General features: G+C 35.2%; 1 protein-coding gene and 1 long non-coding RNA gene across 10 annotated transcripts in view; one reads left to right on the plus strand and one right to left on the minus strand.

Annotated features, from left to right (window-relative positions):
• Pde11 (Phosphodiesterase 11) overlaps positions 1–20,230 on the plus strand; it is a 251,591-nt gene that overhangs the window by 226,362 nt on the left and 4,999 nt on the right. For 8 of the 9 annotated variants that reach the window (XM_067768642.1, XM_067768644.1, XM_067768645.1 and 5 more), the window contains 11 exons: positions 2,408–2,558; positions 7,987–8,142; positions 11,149–11,511; positions 12,794–12,952; positions 13,022–13,198; positions 16,720–16,806; positions 16,906–17,073; positions 17,493–17,620; positions 17,682–17,870; positions 17,936–18,155; positions 20,144–20,227. In XM_067768642.1, the coding sequence (XP_067624743.1) occupies positions 2,408–2,558; positions 7,987–8,142; positions 11,149–11,511; positions 12,794–12,952; positions 13,022–13,198; positions 16,720–16,806; positions 16,906–17,073; positions 17,493–17,620; positions 17,682–17,870; positions 17,936–18,155; positions 20,144–20,227 (1,882 nt within the window). The remainder of the gene's footprint in view (positions 1–2,407; positions 2,559–7,986; positions 8,143–11,148; positions 11,512–12,793; positions 12,953–13,021; positions 13,199–16,719; positions 16,807–16,905; positions 17,074–17,492; positions 17,621–17,681; positions 17,871–17,935; positions 18,156–20,143; positions 20,228–20,230) is intronic. The other variant, XM_067768641.1, reaches the window with a different exon arrangement.
• Positions 2,766–4,983, minus strand: LOC137241256 (uncharacterized). Its single transcript, XR_010949946.1, has 3 exons — positions 4,645–4,983; positions 4,401–4,544; positions 2,766–4,222 (listed from the first exon to the last, which is right to left on the minus strand). It is a non-coding gene; the product is annotated as an uncharacterized lncRNA (long non-coding RNA).

Genomic DNA, 20,230 nt, shown 5'->3' on the forward strand with positions numbered 1-20,230 from the left:
TGAAAAAATACTCGAAAACGAAAATATTACCTGAATAAATGGTGATTATCGCCTGCTTCACAAAACATATGAGTACAATACAAGTAAACTTGTGGTACAAGATTTGTATCTTTTATGAAACGGGCCTCAAGTTACTATAGATCTTGGAATCGACATATCAATACAGATTGAACAAGTGGTACCACCAGTGAGTTTACAAATCCGCTACCGACTTAAAGGAGCTGCCATAGTTCCTTATGCTAATACCTGTTTCGTTATGGCGACGGCTGACGACATCAGCTCTAAACTCTGACACATTTCTGCAAAAAAGTATCTCTTCATGTAGTTTTTTCTATTAAAGAATGAGACAGCGTGATACAGAAACCAAAATTTGCGATTTAAGTTTTGCCAAAGGTTCCATAAACCCTAAATTAATAAAAGCACATTGCTAAGATCGAATAGGCGCACAGATGATCTTAGGTGTCGTAAGGATAAAAACATACAGTACCAATAGCGATTTGGTTAGGGTTACGGATAGATGAGAACTTAACCTATGGGAATTTCCTCCTGTAAATTGATCGGTGGTTAAGCAGCAGTTGATGACGACAGCAGCAATATATTAACTAAGGGTTTTAGTAATTAGTTAATACGCTACACTTGCTAAATTGTAGCATAAAGTGTGGGATTTTGCAGAGCCAGCGATCGGCCCGAGTTGAGCAACTGATGACCGATATCACGGCGGTGAATTCAATATAACAAACCAATGACAGCAGTTTGGCGGAAGGGTTATTGGCACCAAAAGCATCAGAAGAAGGATGGAAAACATACTATTTGTAGAGGGAGGGGGGGGGGGGGGGAGACGTTTGAGTATCTGAGACGGGTTGATAACAGCCAGTTATTATCTTCGGTGAACGGCAGATTTTGTTTCCTTCCAAATTCTTGCCAACAAATACTGTGAACTGATTAGGATTTGGACTTTCTTGACTTCATAGTTACGTGCTGTATCAAAGGTGCCCAAATGGGAGGCGGAGTGGTATCAGTTGGGAGCTTATACGCTGTGTACCCTTAGGGCACCGTCATGACGCATCAGAGGCTAAGCAAGGCTATGTAGTCATAACGGCTGCGAGCTCTTCAGCACCTACCTGAGCGACAAACACAGTACCCTGAAACATGTCCGCCTGTCTTGTTCTCAAAGTGAAGCGGGGTCAGCACCGCATCTACTCAACTATGTAAGTAGCAAGGGTAGAGGAATATGAATATCCGAATACAAAAAAAAAAAACGTCTGGCGTCCTGCAAGACAATCGGCCGGTAGTTTGTTGTCAATATGTTCACCACTTGTAAGAGACATGATTTGGATTAAGCAGCCTTCCATAAGACTGCATACAGTGGCACACTTATCAGGAATGCTTAAAGCCCAAAAGCAGTACGGTGAAGTACTGTTGTTTGTGACTAACGACAGTCATACGTGGAATGACTAATATTTCGAGATTATTGTATAGATCTATGTAGTTATGCTTCCGAGCGCGCCACTTTCTGAAGAGCCTTCGAAAAAGCTTCCTAGGAACCCATAAAAAATTTAGTTCGCAGCACATCTGAAGAAAAACTTTTAGAAAACTTAAGAAAAAAAACTCAAAATCACAAAGTTGTAAGATTCGTTCCTTCGGCTTAATACATACGTATGTATGTACATATGTGTGCAAATAGCAGTGTTCGCATGTCAAGTAACCAAATTGATTTATTGGCTTTTAATGTCAACCAGCTTGTCGAAATATTTAACTTAATTTGCTTAACACTCAACCAAGCAGATACGATAAGTTTACATGTAATTTATCACAACGTAGAGTATATATGTATATGCAAATATATATGTATATGTAATAGGAAATATGCACTTACATAGATATATTTCTTCCTATTAAAAAAAATTATCGCATTGTGACTTATGGCGATTCGTGACTTTTGAGGCGCCAAGACATGACATGTCACATAAATTTGTAAATTGTAAGACAACAGACAAATAAATTATGATTGATTGCAAAAGTTTTATATGGAAAAATTTGCAAATTTTTTTAATTTTGAAGAGACACTTACGGTATATTAAATGTCGCTGTAAATTTTAATTGATAAGTTACTTTTGCGGAAAATCGTAAAAATATAGAAATATAGTTTAAACAAAAAACTTCCATATCAATTACTTAGTGGAAAATCAACCTAACTCAACTGCTATTTTCAAAATGCCTTAGAAAATTTTTCAAAAACGCTTTATCTTAGAATTTGTTTCGATTGAGGATCATCATACTTAGATAAGTTGATATCCCACACTGCTTCGGTATGGCGTTGAAAATTTTAAACTGGACACCATGTCTCATAACCTATTGAAAAATTCTATAATATCGAAAAAAATTTACATCAAAATTTTCATTGCAGATGTTTGGTATCAAAATTGTTCGACGTTTGTCCACGCAGCACCGTGGAAGAGATGGAACAGCAAGATGAAGTTCGCGTTGCTTGGGGTACTGGTATTGCCGGACATGTCGCTGAGAGCGGTGAACCAGTTAATATACCAGATGCGTATCAGGTGAGATACAATATTAAAAAAAGTTCTATTCAAGTCTCTTAAGCAAAGTATCTTAAACAAAAATTTTCCAATTCAAATCCTCAATTTAAAAATATGTAGGTATTTAACGACTGCTGAGGAAAAAGTTGCACTGTTTTAGAATTTATTTTAAAGCTTGGTTTTGCATCACAATCTGAAAGAAATGTTTTATTACTTACTCGATTATTGTTGTTTTTGCAGTGATAGAGACCCTCCCCGAAAATTTTGGGGAGTGCTATCGATGTTGATAGTCCTTTGCCGAATATATTTCAAGGACGTTCTGGTAATCATTGAGATACTGGCCCTACCATCTCGGGAACGATTTGGTATGACCACATTGAACCCTATTGGTGAAAAAACCCACCCACCCTCGAGTCCATAAGGAACTTGGGGTCGCCAAAGCCTCGCCTGCTAAACATGTGTATGATACAATCACAGTTACACATTACAGTTTCGATTCCTCTTCGAGTTTCGCTTTGGCCTATGATTTTAGAAAGGTTTTGGTTAAGCTCGCAGTTTCGTTTCCATATTATACTTTTGATTAAGGTTTCTAATTCTATTTCGGTCCATCGGAATCGGATGAAACTTCTAATTTTGGTGCAATTTCAACATTGATTTTGTTCCGGTTTCGATAACATTTTTAGTTTGTGTTACAATTTCGATGACAGTTTCAAATTGAATTTTGGTTCCGGTTTCAGTACTAATTTAGGTTTGTGTTCCAATTCCTATTTCAGTTTTCCATTTCAAACATCGAGTTTCTGTTCCAGTTTGGGGGTCAAGACTTAGTTTTCGTAGCGTTTTGGTTTTCGCTTTGCCTTTCAGCTTCAGTTTCTGCTCCGGTTTCAGCTTCAATATGAATTACTACTTCCGGTAACTATTATCATTTGAATTTAAATTCCGATATCGATGCGACTTTTGGTTTGGGTTACGGTTTGGTCATCGGTTTAAGATTTAATTTAATATCGTTTACACTTTATGCTTATGCTCGGTTTGAGTGTTCTATCTAAAATATTAACTTGTTTCCCTTTAAGTTCAGGTTACGGGTCGAGTTTGGCGGCCGCCGTGGTATGCGTGTTCCGCCTACCATGCCGAAGATCCGGGGCTCACACCAAGTGCTAAGCAAAATCAAATTTTTAGAAACAAATTTTTTCAATTAGAAGAAAATGTTTCTAGGCGGCGTCGCCCCTCGTCAGTGTTTGGCAAGCACTCCAAGTAAATTTCTGCTATGAAAAGCTCTCAGTGAAAACGCATTTGCCTTGCAGATGCAGCTTGGAGTCGGCATATAACAAGTAATACTCAATTTGTCAGTTTCTGAGTACCCCATGGAACACATACGGAGATCACTTTTCATAAAATTACTAAAAATTACTTCACCGAGTACTCAAAAGCAAAGCGAAGTTGGAAGGGGTAATCCCAATTGAAGTACTTATAATATAAACAAAAAGGGAGCACGATTTTTGGCGGGATGTCACTTCAATTTTCAGTTTCCGTTAAGGACTTGGTCCGAATTGCAGTTTCGCCATTGTTTGCTGGATAGTTTTGGTTTTGGTTTGGGTTTCAGGTTGGAAATCATTTTTGGCAGTATTTTAAATTTCGATTCCACTTCTGGTTCCAATTCCGGTAAAGATGTTGATTTAGATTGAGTTCTGGAAAAAGTCGTTCATTTAGTTTTTATAGTTCATCTTAAGCAAGGTTCTAACTTGGAACTTAATTTAAGAATAATAAAATTACAATTTGATGTATAATGCGAATGGGCTGGAGCGGTGACGCAAAGAAGAACCCCGTACAAATAGAACTACCCTAATATACCTACATAATGTTTACCTGAGTACATACATTGTATTCCCCTGTACCATATTAATCAAACGTGTTGCACTCTTAGTGCAATTTTTCATTTAAGTGTTAAAGTGAAATTAAAAACTAAATCTACTTTCCTTGTATCATATTTCACAAATTTTTCACTATGACCTTTAGATTGGCAGGCGTAAGCGGGAGGCAAAATAAAAAGAAAGAAAACTAAATTTGAAATACAATTTTGGTAAGATTTATGTTTTTGCTTATTACTTACATTGTTTGCAAAATATGCACATCGTTATATACTTATGTAAGTACTTATGCTTTTAACAATGTAAGCTTTGCAAGAAAATACTTTCAACTTTGTACTTTGACTCTTTCGTCGAGCGCCATATTTCACAAGCAGTAGCAAAAGGAATATTAATGGTAGCTTTATTTTGTTGTTTCCTCTTTATTCTTGGTTTTCTTTCAAAAAGCACTTTTTATATTCACTCGTTTTCCGGAGCTTAAGTGCTAAATCTTGTGTAAGGTAAAACTAAAATGCAGGAAAAGAAAAAAATAGAAAAGAGTAAATAAAACATTGGCAAGCACCTTTGTGAGTGTAACGAGTTGAGGAGAGTGCGAAAGTGAGGGAAAAACTGGCGCTTTAAATAGTTTTAACTCACGTGCTGTGTATTGTGACATAATTTGGTTCTAGTTTATAGTTTATTGAATGTAATCCGCGTATTTAAAATCTTTTCAACAGACCATTGTGGAAGATCACATCAAAACAAAACACTGTTTTGTGATGGTGACCTTCGCCATACACAGCTCCAGCTTTCGCCTATCTTCTTCTTAATTTTATGCTAAAGTGAGTCCTTCTTATTGTTACTTCAAATCGACAAGGTCTAAGTTATCCCATGAATAGTTATAGGCATATTTTAATCGCGGAATTCTAGGAAGTAAACTAGGCCCAGGTGTCCGTAAGTGTAAGTTTTGAAATGTACAATTTTTTCTCGTACAAGTTGTTCGAAAGAAAAGTGTACTTTTCAAAATTCATATGCAGAGAAGCAAGGGCCCAGGCACGACCTATTCCAAAAAGTTTTAAAGAGAAAATGGGTTGGTTCATAGGTAACTTAGAGAAGAAGCACAACAAGAAAACAAATGAACAAGAAAAAATAAAACAATAAAAAAAACAAAGGAAACATATATTACCAACAAAACACACAAAATGAATAAAAAAATTAAAAATAAAACAAAGCAAAAAAAAGGAACAAACAAAGCAAAACATGGAGGGAAAACAAAACAAACAATTCAACAAAAAAAAAAAAAAAATATATATGCAGATGTGGGTATAAGCTTGAACCAAATATAAATATAGTTTTTGGTTATAAACAATTTTTGAAGTCCACAATTAAAATTAATAATTGAAGTATACATTTCTTAACACTACCTTCCATCGAACACATTATTACATTACAGGTGTAACCATGATACAAAAAAGAACTCACTCAAATTTTTTTGACGTATTTGGGGATTTTTTAAGTTTCATAATGTTTGTTTTTTTTGCCAGAAGCGTTGCTATACCGTTACTGTTTAAGGCGAAATTGGGGTTTTCAGGATGGCAATTTCCTTGAGGATGAAAACGAAATGGCCATCTGTAAAACATGCAATTTTATTGAAAAATAGTGGATAATGACTCATATCTTTATGGCAGCTTGACCTCTAGAGAGGAAAAAAAAAATACACGAAAAATCCTGTTGTTCTTGCATGACCTTTTATCATGCCCCTACAGTGGATATTTCTCAAGGCATGTTGAGAAAAAGTGTACCTCCAAAGTCTGCACATCTATGTCAATGCTAAAAGAGCACATAATGTGTATAGGCGGGGTTGCCCCAATATAACCCCTAATACAACGGGCAAAAACACTCTAATAACTAGTGACTAACCTACAGGGTAATGTTCTTCCTAAAAAATGTGTAACAATTCATTCCAAAAGCGCAACGCTTGAATTATACAATAAATAAAAAAATAAAAAATGTGGACTTGTAGCCAATTTATCAAGAAAATGCGGTGTCGGTTTACAAGGACCTCCTTTGAGCAAGCAATTTACAACCGTGTATGTTTTGTTAAAATGTCGTGAGAAAACGTACGGACACTTCAGAAGGCTACATTTTCTTGCTTTCCATACTTTGATCCATGTTTTTTCCACCAAAACAATTTTCGGGAGATCGAAAAACTTATTAAAAGCCTTCTTTGCTAGGCCGATATTTCGTATTAAAATATTTCCTAGGCATGGGGCTCATTTTTGTCTTTTTTTTTTTAAATAACTATGAAAGTAATTTAGTCGTATTCGTTAATATGAAATCCATCAAAATTGGAAAAATTCGTAACATTTTTCAATCTGGTAGCTTGTTTTTGGTGAAGTTGTCAAAGTCCCCGCAAAAGTCAAGTGGCTAACGTCAGACTAAATGGAACTACCTCCATTTTTTGTATCATGGGTGTAACCGTTTCTGATGTTATTGAAAATTTGTTCAAATTTCTCAGCTGCACACATACATATTCACATACATAATACACCCAGCATGTTGAAATTTGACATGTGGACTGATAATGAGACTCTTAATAAAAATTTGGAAAATTTTTTTTAAAATAGGCGTGGCACCGCCCACTTGTGATAAAATCAATTTTACAAATATTATTAATCATAAATCAAATATCGTTTAACCTATCGTAACGAAATTCGGCAGAGAGCTTACCTTTACTCTAAGGAACGTTTTGAATAAAAATTAACGAAATCGGTTAAGGACCACGCCCACTTTTATATAAAAGATTTTTAAAAGGGGCGTGGACGAATAAAATAAGCTATATATTTGCAAAAAAGAGCTTTATATCAATGGTATTTCATTTCCCAAGTGGATTTATAACAATAAATAGGAAAAACTTCAAATTTAAAAAAATGGGCGTGGTACCGCCCCTTTTATGACTAAGCAATTTTCTATGTTTCGGGAGCCATAACTCGAAGAAAAATTAACGAATCGTAATAAAATTGGGTACAAAAATTTTCCCTATAGCAAGAAATATTTCTAGAAAAAGTGGACGAGATCGATTAAAGACCACGCCCACTTTTATATAAAAATTGTTTAAAAGGGTCGTAGACGAAAATAATAAGTTAAGGCTTAGCGAAAAATAGTTTTGTACCAATCGTAATTTTATTGTTCTGTTATATTTTTATTTTAAAATAAACAGTACGGAAATTCCCATATCTGAAGGAAAACTGCATTATTACGCGCTCAAGGTCATTGGTATTAGCCTCTATATCCTTTCTGCTTCTTTTAAACGAAAATTAGTTCAGAATAGAACCATATGTATATGTATTATTGCGCAGCCTTGTAACACTATTAAGCACACAAAACAAACAACAACAGCATTTCGAGTGTACTGCGGGGTACGTTATGTTCGGTTTCACCCGAACTTAGACTTCCTTACTTGTTAAATATTATTTTGCGCAAAAACTTCAAAAAAACATGACCGACCAGAAGAGCGAACAGTTTTACCTTGTAGGTGTTTTTATCATGATTAAACCCCTTTATTTGAAATTTCATTTCATCTGAAACCTTTTTTTCTCATCTTTTAGGATGAACGTTTTAATGGTGAAATCGACAGCATAACCGGCTATCGAACAAAAGCACTCCTCTGCATGCCTATCAAAGATTCATCGGGCGATGTCATCGGTGTGGCGCAGGTCATTAATAAATTAAATGGTGAATGTTTCACAGAAGCCGACGAAAAGGTTAGTACATAAATACAAAAGCAATGCACTGTGAAGCAATAAAATGTGTGCAAATTACAGTAGCAAAAGCGATGTGACAAGGCAAAGTAACAATATTTTTTTCTCGCTATTTGACTGCATTTTACATAATCAACAGTTGGTCACCCATATAATTTGAAATGATGTTCGTAGCTGCATATATACATATGTATATATTTGTGTGTAGCTATAATTTAATGTTTATCTTACGATTTAGTAAGAAAAAAATGCTCACTTACTGGTGGACAATTTTATTGCATACCATTTGCTATCGTTAAACGGTACACGCACGAAAAAGTCAAGCTTATGGCCTTTCACATTGAGTTTCTTTAACTATTGAGACGTTTCAAGATAAAAATGATAAGTTGCTTAAACATTTTTAAGCATAAACAATTCACTGTTCGATTTATTTGCAGAAACTTAAATAAGGGTTTTCTGTTAAAAACTTTGAAACAATCGAAATTTATATGAACTAACCGATTTGAAGCGATTTTTCTTTCACTTGTGTTAACTTATATGTGACGCATTTAAAGAAGAGCATTTTCATGTTACGGGAGCCACTGGATTGTTCCAAGGAGACAGCTTAAGACTACTGTACAACTGTTTGGCCACTGTAGGGCCCATTATTTATTTATTTATTTATTTATTAGTCTACAAATTTAACAATTAATCAGACTAAATATAGTTACAGATTACAGAATAAATTACAGAAGCATACATAGTGAACAAAATTATATTATAAAATATGTATATATATTAATTAAATCAGTTGACTGTGATGCCGAGCAACGGAGTTGATTATTAGTGCTGTCGGAATGGACGTGATTTCGAGCAGCTGATGTATATTTAACACACAATAAGTAGGGCTGCGAAGTGTGGGAGGGTGGAAAGGACGTGATTCCAAGCCACCAGCCCAAAGTAACTGGAGCTGGTGATAGGAGTGGGCGGTTGGAAAGGACGTGATTTCAAGCCACCAGCCCAAAGTAACTGGAGCTGGTGATAAGAGTGGGCGGTTGGAAAGGACGTGATTCCAAGCCACCCACCCAAATCATTTCGTATTTATTTATTTATTAATTGATCTACAGATTGACACATCTTATGCTTATCAATCTAAGTACAAAAGCATTTGCAAAAAAAAAAAAAGAAATAACAGATTTAGTTAAACGTGTAAATTTTGAAAGAGTTATGAGTTCAAGGCGTGTGAGTATATATTTCTTTATACTGTAAAGTGTGCCACAAGTATCAATATTATTGCAGTGATTATTGAAATCTTGACACAGACAACGAAGAGGTTCATTCATTTGAAAATTCGATCTACATGTAATTAAATATAGCGGTTGGAAATACCGCGAGGGCCTAAAAGAGACATTAAACATAACCTCTCCAAGCAGAAGTGGACTGTTTATCATCCCTCCTAATAGTTTTACCATATACAAAACACCAAGCATCTCCCTACGGCTCTGTAGTGAAGGCAGCTGTAAAAGCCAACTGCAGTAGGGCGGTAGATTCCTTGATGGATCCCAGGGCAAATGGTTTAAAGCAAAAAGAAAAATTGCTTTTGGAACGATTCCAATTTTCGCTGTGAGTCTGATAACGCGGGTTCCATATAATGGAAGCATATTCCAATATAGGTCTTACTAATGATAAAAAAGAGTTTTAGTGACATAGGCGTCATTGAATTCCTTTGACCAGCTTTTTACGGAAGCCAAAGTCCCTATAGCCCTATTCACATACCATTAGATATGTAATTTGATGTCCAGTTTAGTGTCCATTATAACGCTAAGGTCAGTAAAGTTTGTGACTTGCTTAATGATATACTCGCCTGACAAGTACTGATGGGATGGGAAAAGATTTCCTCGTAAAACACATAAACTTGCACTTCGGTAAGTTTAGTGACATGACGTTCACATCACACCAATCAACTAGGTTATTCAGATCCGATTGGAGAAGTGCCCTATCTTCAGGTGAGCGAATGGGCATAACCAGTTTGACATCATCAGCGTACATCAGCGGCATGCAGCGCTTCAAAACATTTGGGAGGTCATTAATGAAGAGCAGGAACAACACTGGACCAAGGTGACTGCCCTGGTGAACTCCAGAAGATACAGTAATTAATTCAGACAAGCAATTGTTAAACACAACGGTTTGCTTTCTTCCTTCCAAGTACGAAGAAACCCAAGAGAGAAGCGGTGATGGAAAACCCAATCGATCGAGTTTTAGCAGGAGTAAGGAATGGGAAACTTTATCAAACGCCTTACTGAAATCAATGTAAATGACATCAACTTCGCAGTTCGTCCTAAAGTTATTGGATACAAGGGTTGTGAACTCCAGCAGGTTGGACACAGTGGACTTGCCCTTGCAAAAGCCATGTTGTGAAAGGTCCACTGCTGAAGATACTGTAAAAGCGAGTTGCTTTATGACAATTGATTCAAAAATTTTTGGAATAGCACAAAGTTTGGCTATTCCTCTAAAGTTTGTGACACAAGAACTACTCCTACTTTTATAAAGTGGTATTATAAATGACTCCTTCCACTTTTTAGGGAATATCCCTTGCCTCTAATAGGAATTAAATAAGCAGGTAAAGGGTTGACGAAAATACTGAGCGCAAGTTCTTAGCACAACAGATGGTATTTCATCAGGTCCACTGGAATAGGAAATTTTCAGACTTTCCAGATGCCTTAGTACCTCATCTGTATGAATATATGGGATTACTGCTGAGTTAAGCGGATGTATTGTATTGATAATCCACCAGAGGTACTATGGGGTGAAATCATCGTGATAGAGTAGTCCAAAATGTTCACTTCTTGCAACATGACTATTATCAGGGGCAAGTGAAATAAAAACATACTTCTGGACTATTTCAATGGACAGTGTATTAGGATATATATAGTATATACCTGTTTTTTTAGGTTAACTAATTACAAATTGGTTTCAATCTATACCGAACCCATAAAAACAAAATTTTAAATATTATTTTTTACACGCTAGGTATTCGCGGCTTACCTGCAATTCTGCGGTATTGGGCTACGTAATGCTCAACTCTATGAAAAATCCCAATTGGAAATAAAGCGTAATCAAGTATTACTCGATTTGGCGCGCATGATTTTCGAGGAACAAAGTACAATTGAGCACATGGTATTTCGCATACTAACACATATGCAAAGTCTGATACAATGTCAACGTGTACAAATATTATTATTGCATGAGGCATCCAAAGGCAGCTTCTCACGTGTATTCGATTTTGAAGCAAATGATCTCAGTAGAGAAGAGATAACATCACGTACAAGTCCACATGAGTCACGATTTCCCATAAATGTGGGCATCACGGGCTATGTAGCGACAACTGGTGAGGTGAGTGTAAACAAAATGAACCATTATGCGTTTTAAATTAAGGTCAGAATAGAACTAACAAATTGGTAGAAAATACACAAAGATTATGTACATAAATTAAAATACATAATTACATAATTAAAATAATGTACATAATTAAAATAATGTACATAATTAAAATAAAAATCAAAGCAGCCCAGTAAACAGAGCAAACTTAATAAGCAATACAAAGAGACTTAATCAACAAACCAAATATGACACATAAAACGAAAAAAACCACCAAAAGAAAAAAGCAGCAAAACACACAAAACTCGAAAAAATAGCAAACCGAGAAAGATAATATAAAAAAAAACAAAATCAAAAACAAAAATCCACAACAAAAGAAACAAAATCAAGTAAACAAAACAAGCAACTAAAAAGCGGAAACAATAACAGAAGAATCAAAACAAACAACAGAGAAGAAAAAGGACAGAAAAACAAAAACATCACAAACAAAACGACGAAGAGATTAAATGAGACAAACACAACAAAAAACAAACAACCCTAACCAATTAAATAAAACAAATGCAATAAACAAAACGTACAAACCGAAGAGAGAAAAAAGGGGGGATTCAATGGGTTGATAAGCGCAATACAAAGCTCAATAGCTTCCGCAACCCAATTGTCAACCTCACCTACGCGAGATGAATCCTGTTACAAATATGAATGTTTTATATACATGTTTAGCAGGCGAGGCTCTGGCTACCACAAGTTCCTCATAGAACTATGGAGTGGGGGAGCGGGATGGCCTGGAAGGTTTATTGTGGTCATATTAATCGTTCCCGAGATGGTTGGTGCTTTGTTACCGGAAAGTACTAGATCTGTATTCGCCAAAGGACGATCAACATCGATAACACTCCCCAAAATCTTCTAGGAGTGTCGTTATCGCTAATAAAACAACAACAACAACGTAGAAAGAGTCAGAAGTATCAAAAAAGCAAACAACAAAACAAAAAAACGAAACAAAAGAAACGAAAAATGCAAAGGAAACATAACAAACAAACATAACCAACAAAACCTTAGAACCATAAAAGAACGAAAAAAACAAAGAAATCTAAAAAAACAAAGCTAACAAAAGAAACGTTTGAGTAAACGAATTAGAGATTACACCTAATAAAAAATATTTCTAATTTAATAAAATAATAATAATAATAAAATAATAAAGAAACATATGAGTAACGAATGAAACATATGAGTAAACGAAATAGAGATTACACCTAATAAACAATATTTCTAATTTAATTTATTTATAACTACTCCACAGACTGTAAATATACCAAATGCTTATGAAGATGATCGCTTCGATGCCAGCGTCGATGCTGAGGGTAGCTTTAAGCACAAGTCCATACTGTGTATGGCCATCAAAAATTCGTTGGGACAAATTATTGGTGTTATACAGTTGATAAACAAATTTGATGATTTGGTGAGAACAAAGCATAACTAAATACATATATTATAATCTTTTTTAATTGTTTCTCGCATTTTTTTTTAGAATTTTACCAAAAATGACGAAAACTTCGTCGAAGCCTTTGCCATTTTCTGTGGCATGGGTATACATAATACGCACATGTATGAGAAGGCGATTGTGGCCATGGCTAAGCAGAGTGTTACACTGGAGGTGCTGAGTTATCATGCATCGGCAACCATAGATGAAGCTCATCGTTTGAGGGTAAGTAGAAAATTTTTAAAGTAAAATTATTCCTTAGTTTGAGGGTTGAATTCACCAATATATACATTATAAGGTCTATAGGTCTACCAGCTATTTGTTAGTATTTTTATGTGAAATTTGTGCAGAAATTTCGGTATACATTTAAATTGTTTATTGTTGTTTATACATGAATAACTCACCTCAGCTGCAGCAATTTGTATTTTGTCATTTAATAGTCCTTCTCCATTTGGCAATTAATTTTATGTTAACAAATCCAAACTAGTCTGCTATAATTAATTGTCATGTGACATAAGCTAACTGAATATGACATTTGAATAATTATGTTTGTGTTGTGCACAAGTTTGTAGGTTATTGAAGTTGAATTGTGCTGCATTGCCATGGAAGAGATTTGAAGCACATCTTCTCTCCCTCCCTCTCGCTCTCTGTCAATTGTATGCAAATGAAGTAATATAAGACCTCAACTACCAGATTTGATTATGGTACAAATTTGGACAAATTCTATTGTTATCAATGTTTTGTGTACACTTGCAAATATTTCGCTATCCATTCCCTTGCCATTCGTAGATAACAATTTATCTTGCTGCAGTTTGTTGAAATTTCTATCTATGTATAGAGTTTTCCGAAATAATTTTATGTAAATGTGCATAATGAAATTAGTATTGATACATACATATTTGGGCATAGTATTTGTGTGTTTAAAACATACGGCATATTTTGATAGAACTTTCATTGAATTTTATAGATCATGATTTTCGTTGAATATATTATGGTGACTTTGATGATTTCTTGTTTATTTGTAACCGGTTCGTCTCACTAAATTGTCTAAAAAAAAATATGTTGAAATAAAATATGTAACTGCAGCACGATTTGAAACTTAAATATATTCCGAAGTAGTTCAGTTACATATAACGTATTCAAATCATAAAATGATTATTCTGCATTGAATAAACCCTGGGAATCGTCGCAACTAAAGCCAGTTCCTACAAGAGTCAGAACCGTTCATGCATGACGTTCTTCAATACAATCGCCTAGTTATATCCAAGGTTTCTAGCGCCGAAATTCATGCAGAAGTGCATCAAGGCGAAATTTTTTGATATAATATTGATTTCAATGAGAAACTCAGCCTCCATAGTGTAACATCTCGCAACGTGTAGAAGCTACTGAACTTCGCCGCTGTTCGAAATATGGTATTACATATGTAACAATATGTCTGTCTGTCTTTTAATCCAAGAAAATGGAAACCAAATCCACCACTTTATTAGCGACGGTAGGCATATCATCAGTGTTCTGAATGTGCGCAATCCACGAGGCCAAAATATCGATTCGAATATTAAATATATGGCAGTCAACATACAGGCAGGCCTCCGTGCATCGAAGAAACATAAGGAAAGTGTGTTTTCAAGAAACAGAAATGTCAAACTACAATTGACGCCATATGTGAAATGATAGCGATTTCCAATACGGTGATTACTTTCGGTCCACCACCAGGTACCTTTGGAACATAAATGCATATTTTTAAGCAAACTTTAGATTTTAGTGGGATTTTATAAGTGGCTAAAATCCATTTTTTCCTGCACTTTTTGGGTTGCCCTATCACTAATTGGAAAAAACTGACCTACTTCATTGAGCCAACACCAAGCCAGTTAATTGGCAATTAAAGTAAAATATTTCAAATGTTATTTACCAGAAAACTTAATGGAGAAGAACTCTTTAAAAAAAAATCGAGTATATAGGTCCTTTTTCCTTCGACTGCCTGTCTAAACTACATGACCAAAGAAGCAAATGCGCAAAAAAATAGCTAATAGTAAAAATCTGCAATTAAGTTAAACGAACAGACCATTCGAGCTTCATAATAATCATAATTCATTAACTTACAATTTACATAATCAAAAATACCACTAAACTTCTTGTGGTTGTGCAATTACTGCTAAAGTGTGAAACTTGCTAAGATAAGTGGACCCTAGGGAGCATCTTAAGTGCATTTAAGAAAAATTGCGACACAAAGAGAAACACAGAATAAAAAAATTTACTAAATAAAAGGAAACATAAGCGAATGCGTAAAAAGTATTTAATAGGTAAAATATATGTAACGTGCTTTTGTCGCTTACGTGCTTTGTGAAAACGCAATGGGTTTGTTCGTTTTTTCTAAACTTTATTTGTAGCACCAACAAAAGCTAGCAACACTTCTTCTCTATAGAGACAAAGTTGTCACAATCAAGTTTTGTTCTATATTTTATAAGTCACTATGTCCATTTTAATGTCTTTTTCCTTTATGTTGGCTTTTGGTAATTGTCGGCAATTCAAATGGATGTTGTCGTGTACGCATACATACAAAACAACGAAGGTCCTTATTGTCACACACATCATCACACAAACGACTAAAAATCTCTCATTTCCTCATTATCTTAAAGACCTTTATGATTATATTGCGCAATATAAAGTTGTTTGGGTAATTATAATTAATATTAATTACCCAGCAATAGAAATAAGCGCATGCGTTGTACTCGACTGGAATTAAGTGTGTGTGTATTTTAGGTGCATACCCTACAAATTAACCATTTTTTGGTGCTTACTTAGTTTAATGAAAGCATTTTTTTAAGTCAAGAGAAGTAGATTCTAACAAAAAATTTTAACAGTGAGTTAGTGAGCTTCATCATATTTCTTACGTGTGAAAGCCACGTGTGTAACACTATGAAAATCTATCGGGTTACGTCTACCTCGTTATTTAGAATTGGTTGCGAAACCATTTAATGATTAAAGAAATGTTTCATCTTTTAAAATTACAAATTTAATGTGGTCAAAAGATATTTTTTAATACCAAGAAACGAGTCACAGGTGTTGAAATTTTTACAGTGTTTATTAAAAACATTACATAAACAGCGAAGTGGTTCATGCATTTCATAATTCGATCTGCATGTAGCTACAAAAATTTAGTGAAAATATCTAGATGGCCTAATTGGCACATTAAGCTTGATTTCACCAAGCAAAAATGGATTATTTATTGACCCTCTTATTAGTTTTACAATAAACAAAACCCCAATCATCTCCATGCGGCTCTGTAACGTGGAAAACTACACACTACAGTTGCCCAGTTGAAAGTACCAGTTATTGGAAACTTGTTTGCAAAATTGTGATTTGATCAATATTTTTATATGTATGTTCTCAAATTTTTTTTGTATAATTTTGTCTACTATTAATTTGCTCTATTGTTAACAATTTCATAAGTTCACGTGTGCCCCCTACTGGGCAAACAGCTCCTTCATGAGTACTTTGTGTGAGGTCTTTGTGAGATACTTATAAGGATTCACTTACAACATTTTAACTTCTGCTTACTTCTAAGTTTTGAATTTGAATTGTCAAACGTTTAATTAAATGCTGTTTAAATGTTATTTTGAAATTGATGATGGCATATGTTATTTATATCGTACATTATATCTTTAAATTAATTGTCTGTATATTTGGTCTTTATAATTGTTTAATTTGTAGACTGATAAATAAAATTAAAAATCTTTTATTTTCAGCGGTTACGAGTACCCTCGGCTGCGCATTTTCGGTTACATGATTTTCGCTTCGATGACATACACTTTGAGGATGATGATACGTTGAAGGTATGAAATAATTATAATATTAAATTATCGAAGTTTCCATGTTTACCTTACTCTAAAAAACTTAGTATAAAACATCAATAAATTTTCTTCAATTTACAGGCTTGCCTACGCATGTTCCTTGATTTGGATTTCGTTGAACGTTTCCATATCGACTATGAAGTGCTCTGTCGTTGGCTGCTGAGCGTAAAGAAAAATTATCGCAATGTTACTTATCACAATTGGCGACACGCCTTCAATGTGGCACAAATGATGTTTGCTATATTAACGGTATGTAAATATTAATGTGCTTATTATTATTAATTATTATTGGCAATTAACAGTTGACTGTAATATCTCGCTTGACTGCTATAATTATGAATTTTTGTTGGAATTTTTTTTTTTCCTTATTAATTTTATTAAAATTTACTACATATTTCGCCCCTTTTAAGTTACTTGCTTTTGTACTGACGTTGTGTTCTTTTGTTCGGTATTGCATAGATAAAATTACTTCAGAAGTTCCATTAAGTATGTAAACCTTCAAATATCCAACTCATTAAAATTTTGCTTGCTGCTTTGCTTAAGTAATTTTTTTAATTATCCACATATGAAATTAAAGTAATTTTTCTACTAATTTTTTTTTCTAAATATAAATTTTTAGTTTCCATTGCCATACTTTATACTTTTCGTTTTTAATTAATTAATCTAAGATTTCCCATAATGGACAGGCAACGCAATGGTGGAAAATTTTTGGTGAAATTGAGTGTTTGGCATTGATTATTGGTTGCCTGTGTCACGATTTGGATCATCGGGGGACTAATAACTCATTCCAGATCAAGTGAGTTGACGTGTGCCTAAAATTTCTAGAAAATTTTGCAATATTTTTCATAACTTTATAGAGCCTCCTCACCATTGGCTCAACTGTATTCGACTTCCACCATGGAGCATCATCATTTTGATCAATGTTTGATGATTTTAAATAGTCCTGGTAATCAAATTTTAGCAAATTTATCATCCGAGGATTATTGTCGCGTTATTCGTGTGTTGGAGGATGCTATTTTATCGACGGATTTGGCCGTGTATTTTAGGTGAGTAATTAAAGTGACTTTAAATTTTTGATTCTCAAAGTTGTCTGAATTTTATTCACTTACAGAAAGCGTGGCCCATTTTTGCAATCAGCGCAAGAACAACCGCTCAGCTATTGGGAAGCTGAAGAACCACGCGCTTTGCTACGTGCTATGAGCATGACTGTCTGTGATTTATCGGCTATTACAAAGCCATGGGATATAGAGAAGCGTGTGGCCGATTTGGTTAGTTCGGAATTTTTCGAACAAGGCGATATGGAGAAACAGGAGCTAAACATAATGCCAATTGTAAGTATGAAATAAAAAATTCTTAGTTCGTAAAAAATTTTAGAGAAAAACTTACAACTTAATTTACATTTGGTGCATTAAGACTTCAAAATATCTCTGAGCTAAAAAAATCAGAAATATGAGATGACATAGTGGTATCTGTTTGAATGGTCTGTCACTTCTTAATGTATGTATTAGGCAGCATATGCAAATGCGTTCAAAAGTATGAACTGACCGCCCAGAAGTATAGCTCCCGATCGATATTACAAGAAAATTCTGTATACGCGTCATTTTATTCAAACAATCAAGCAGCGTCCAAAGTCCTTCGGGAACGCAATACTTCATCGAAAGACAAAAGCTAAACGAACTGGCTTCGCTGTATTCAACAGTGTATTTGGATGCTACTGACTACCTAGCGAAGAATGCCACTAAGCATACCGAGGTGAACCAGTCGAGGGCCATCTTGCCTCCTTTAGACGACACTGGTGAAGCGAATGTTAATGAACACTCTGGTCAATTTCTGTAAAGAGCACAGCGACTGTCGTAGAAGTCAAGTTGCAGAGACAACGGGTTGACAGAAATTGTTGAATACTCCTTTTGATGACGCCGCTTCCTCAATTGTCATCGACTACTTACCAGATATTGTTGTCGTATTAGCGATAAAGTTACCCTTTAATTTTATATAAAAGAAGGCGGCAAGTTGGTCGAGGAACTCTGAACTCCTTACAGCTATCTCCATCGAGTTCATTTATACATATGCGGACGAAGAAGTCTGCTTGATAGGTGCCCGGAATACTCCCATTACTAGTAGTCCAGATGGTCTTAATCTTACACACACCTTCCTTGCTGCAAGAAGCTCGGCGTAATTTTAAGGCAGGTCAGGAACTGCACTAAGCGGTTTAAGGGTTTTAGAATATTCCCGCAGTAGCGATGCCTGACGTTAGAGCAAAGTGTACAGACCTGAAGAATTGGGGGATCAAAATATCAAAATGTTCTAATACGGAAAAAGCCCCGAGTTCAAATTTGGGGCGACTGGAGGTTAGCTGAAAGTGTTTGTGCTGTTGTTGTTGTAGCCGTAACGACATGCCCCGAAAGTTAGGGGAGTGTTGCGGACATGGACAGTCTTTTGCGGGATATGAATTCAGTACGCTCCAGTACTATCATCAGCTGGACTGCCTTGGCAGCTATTATTTTTGCACTATTTTCCGGGGCTATGGATTTCAGTCGCATCTAAGGACAGGTGGAATGTTCTAGGTGATGGTGGTTTTACACCAACTTTCTGTGAAATGTATGGTTTTATTCATGGGATCGATGATCAAGGGCTGGAATATACATAGCGTTCATAATAGAGGAGAGAGAAGATGCATTTGAAAGCATCTCCCAAAGGTTAATTTACTTAGCTGAACAGCACACAGCGAATAGTTTTTAGGCTTAGGTCTTTACCAACTACAGCCCATGAGCTGTCAATTAAGGCTCGTGTGGCTAAACTTTTAGACTTCCAATGTTTCTTTAAGGCTTAGAGTAGCAGTCTCTGACTGGCTGACAAACTGCTATCAACACAGAAGTAGATAAATATATCTCCCAATGGCTGATCCAAGATTTTTTTTTTCGGTTTGAACAAGAAGTTCGCATTATGGTGCATTACGCATTTTCAAACATCTGACGCAAATAGGTCGATACCATAAGAGTAGTGGCTCGGGCTTCCTCGGTTTTGGTAAAAATATGACCCTGACGTATACCAAAAAGCCTCCTCTGCAAGACTTGTCAGCATGTATTAAGGTGGATACGTCCTTTTTTTCGATGTAAGGGACATCATTTAAAACGCAGTCAATTCCTTACAGCAACCAATACTATTCTATTGCTGAGAATTCGCCTGCACATATTCGGGAGGCGTCTGATCGGAATGGGTCCTGTGGCAGGGTTTAATTTTTAACTTACTAACGTGGATGACTATTCTGGTTGTATTTTCTATTCTAAACCTTTTTTTTTTAAATATATACAAATTCCAGGATATCATGAATCGCGAAAAAGAGGATGAGCTGCCAATGATGCAAGTCAACTTTATTGAGTCAATTTGCTTGCCAATTTATGAAGTA

The sequence above is a fragment of the Eurosta solidaginis genome, chromosome 2 (genome assembly GCF_040869045.1).
Source record: "Eurosta solidaginis isolate ZX-2024a chromosome 2, ASM4086904v1, whole genome shotgun sequence".
Classification (NCBI taxonomy): Eukaryota; Metazoa; Arthropoda; class Insecta; order Diptera; family Tephritidae; genus Eurosta; species Eurosta solidaginis.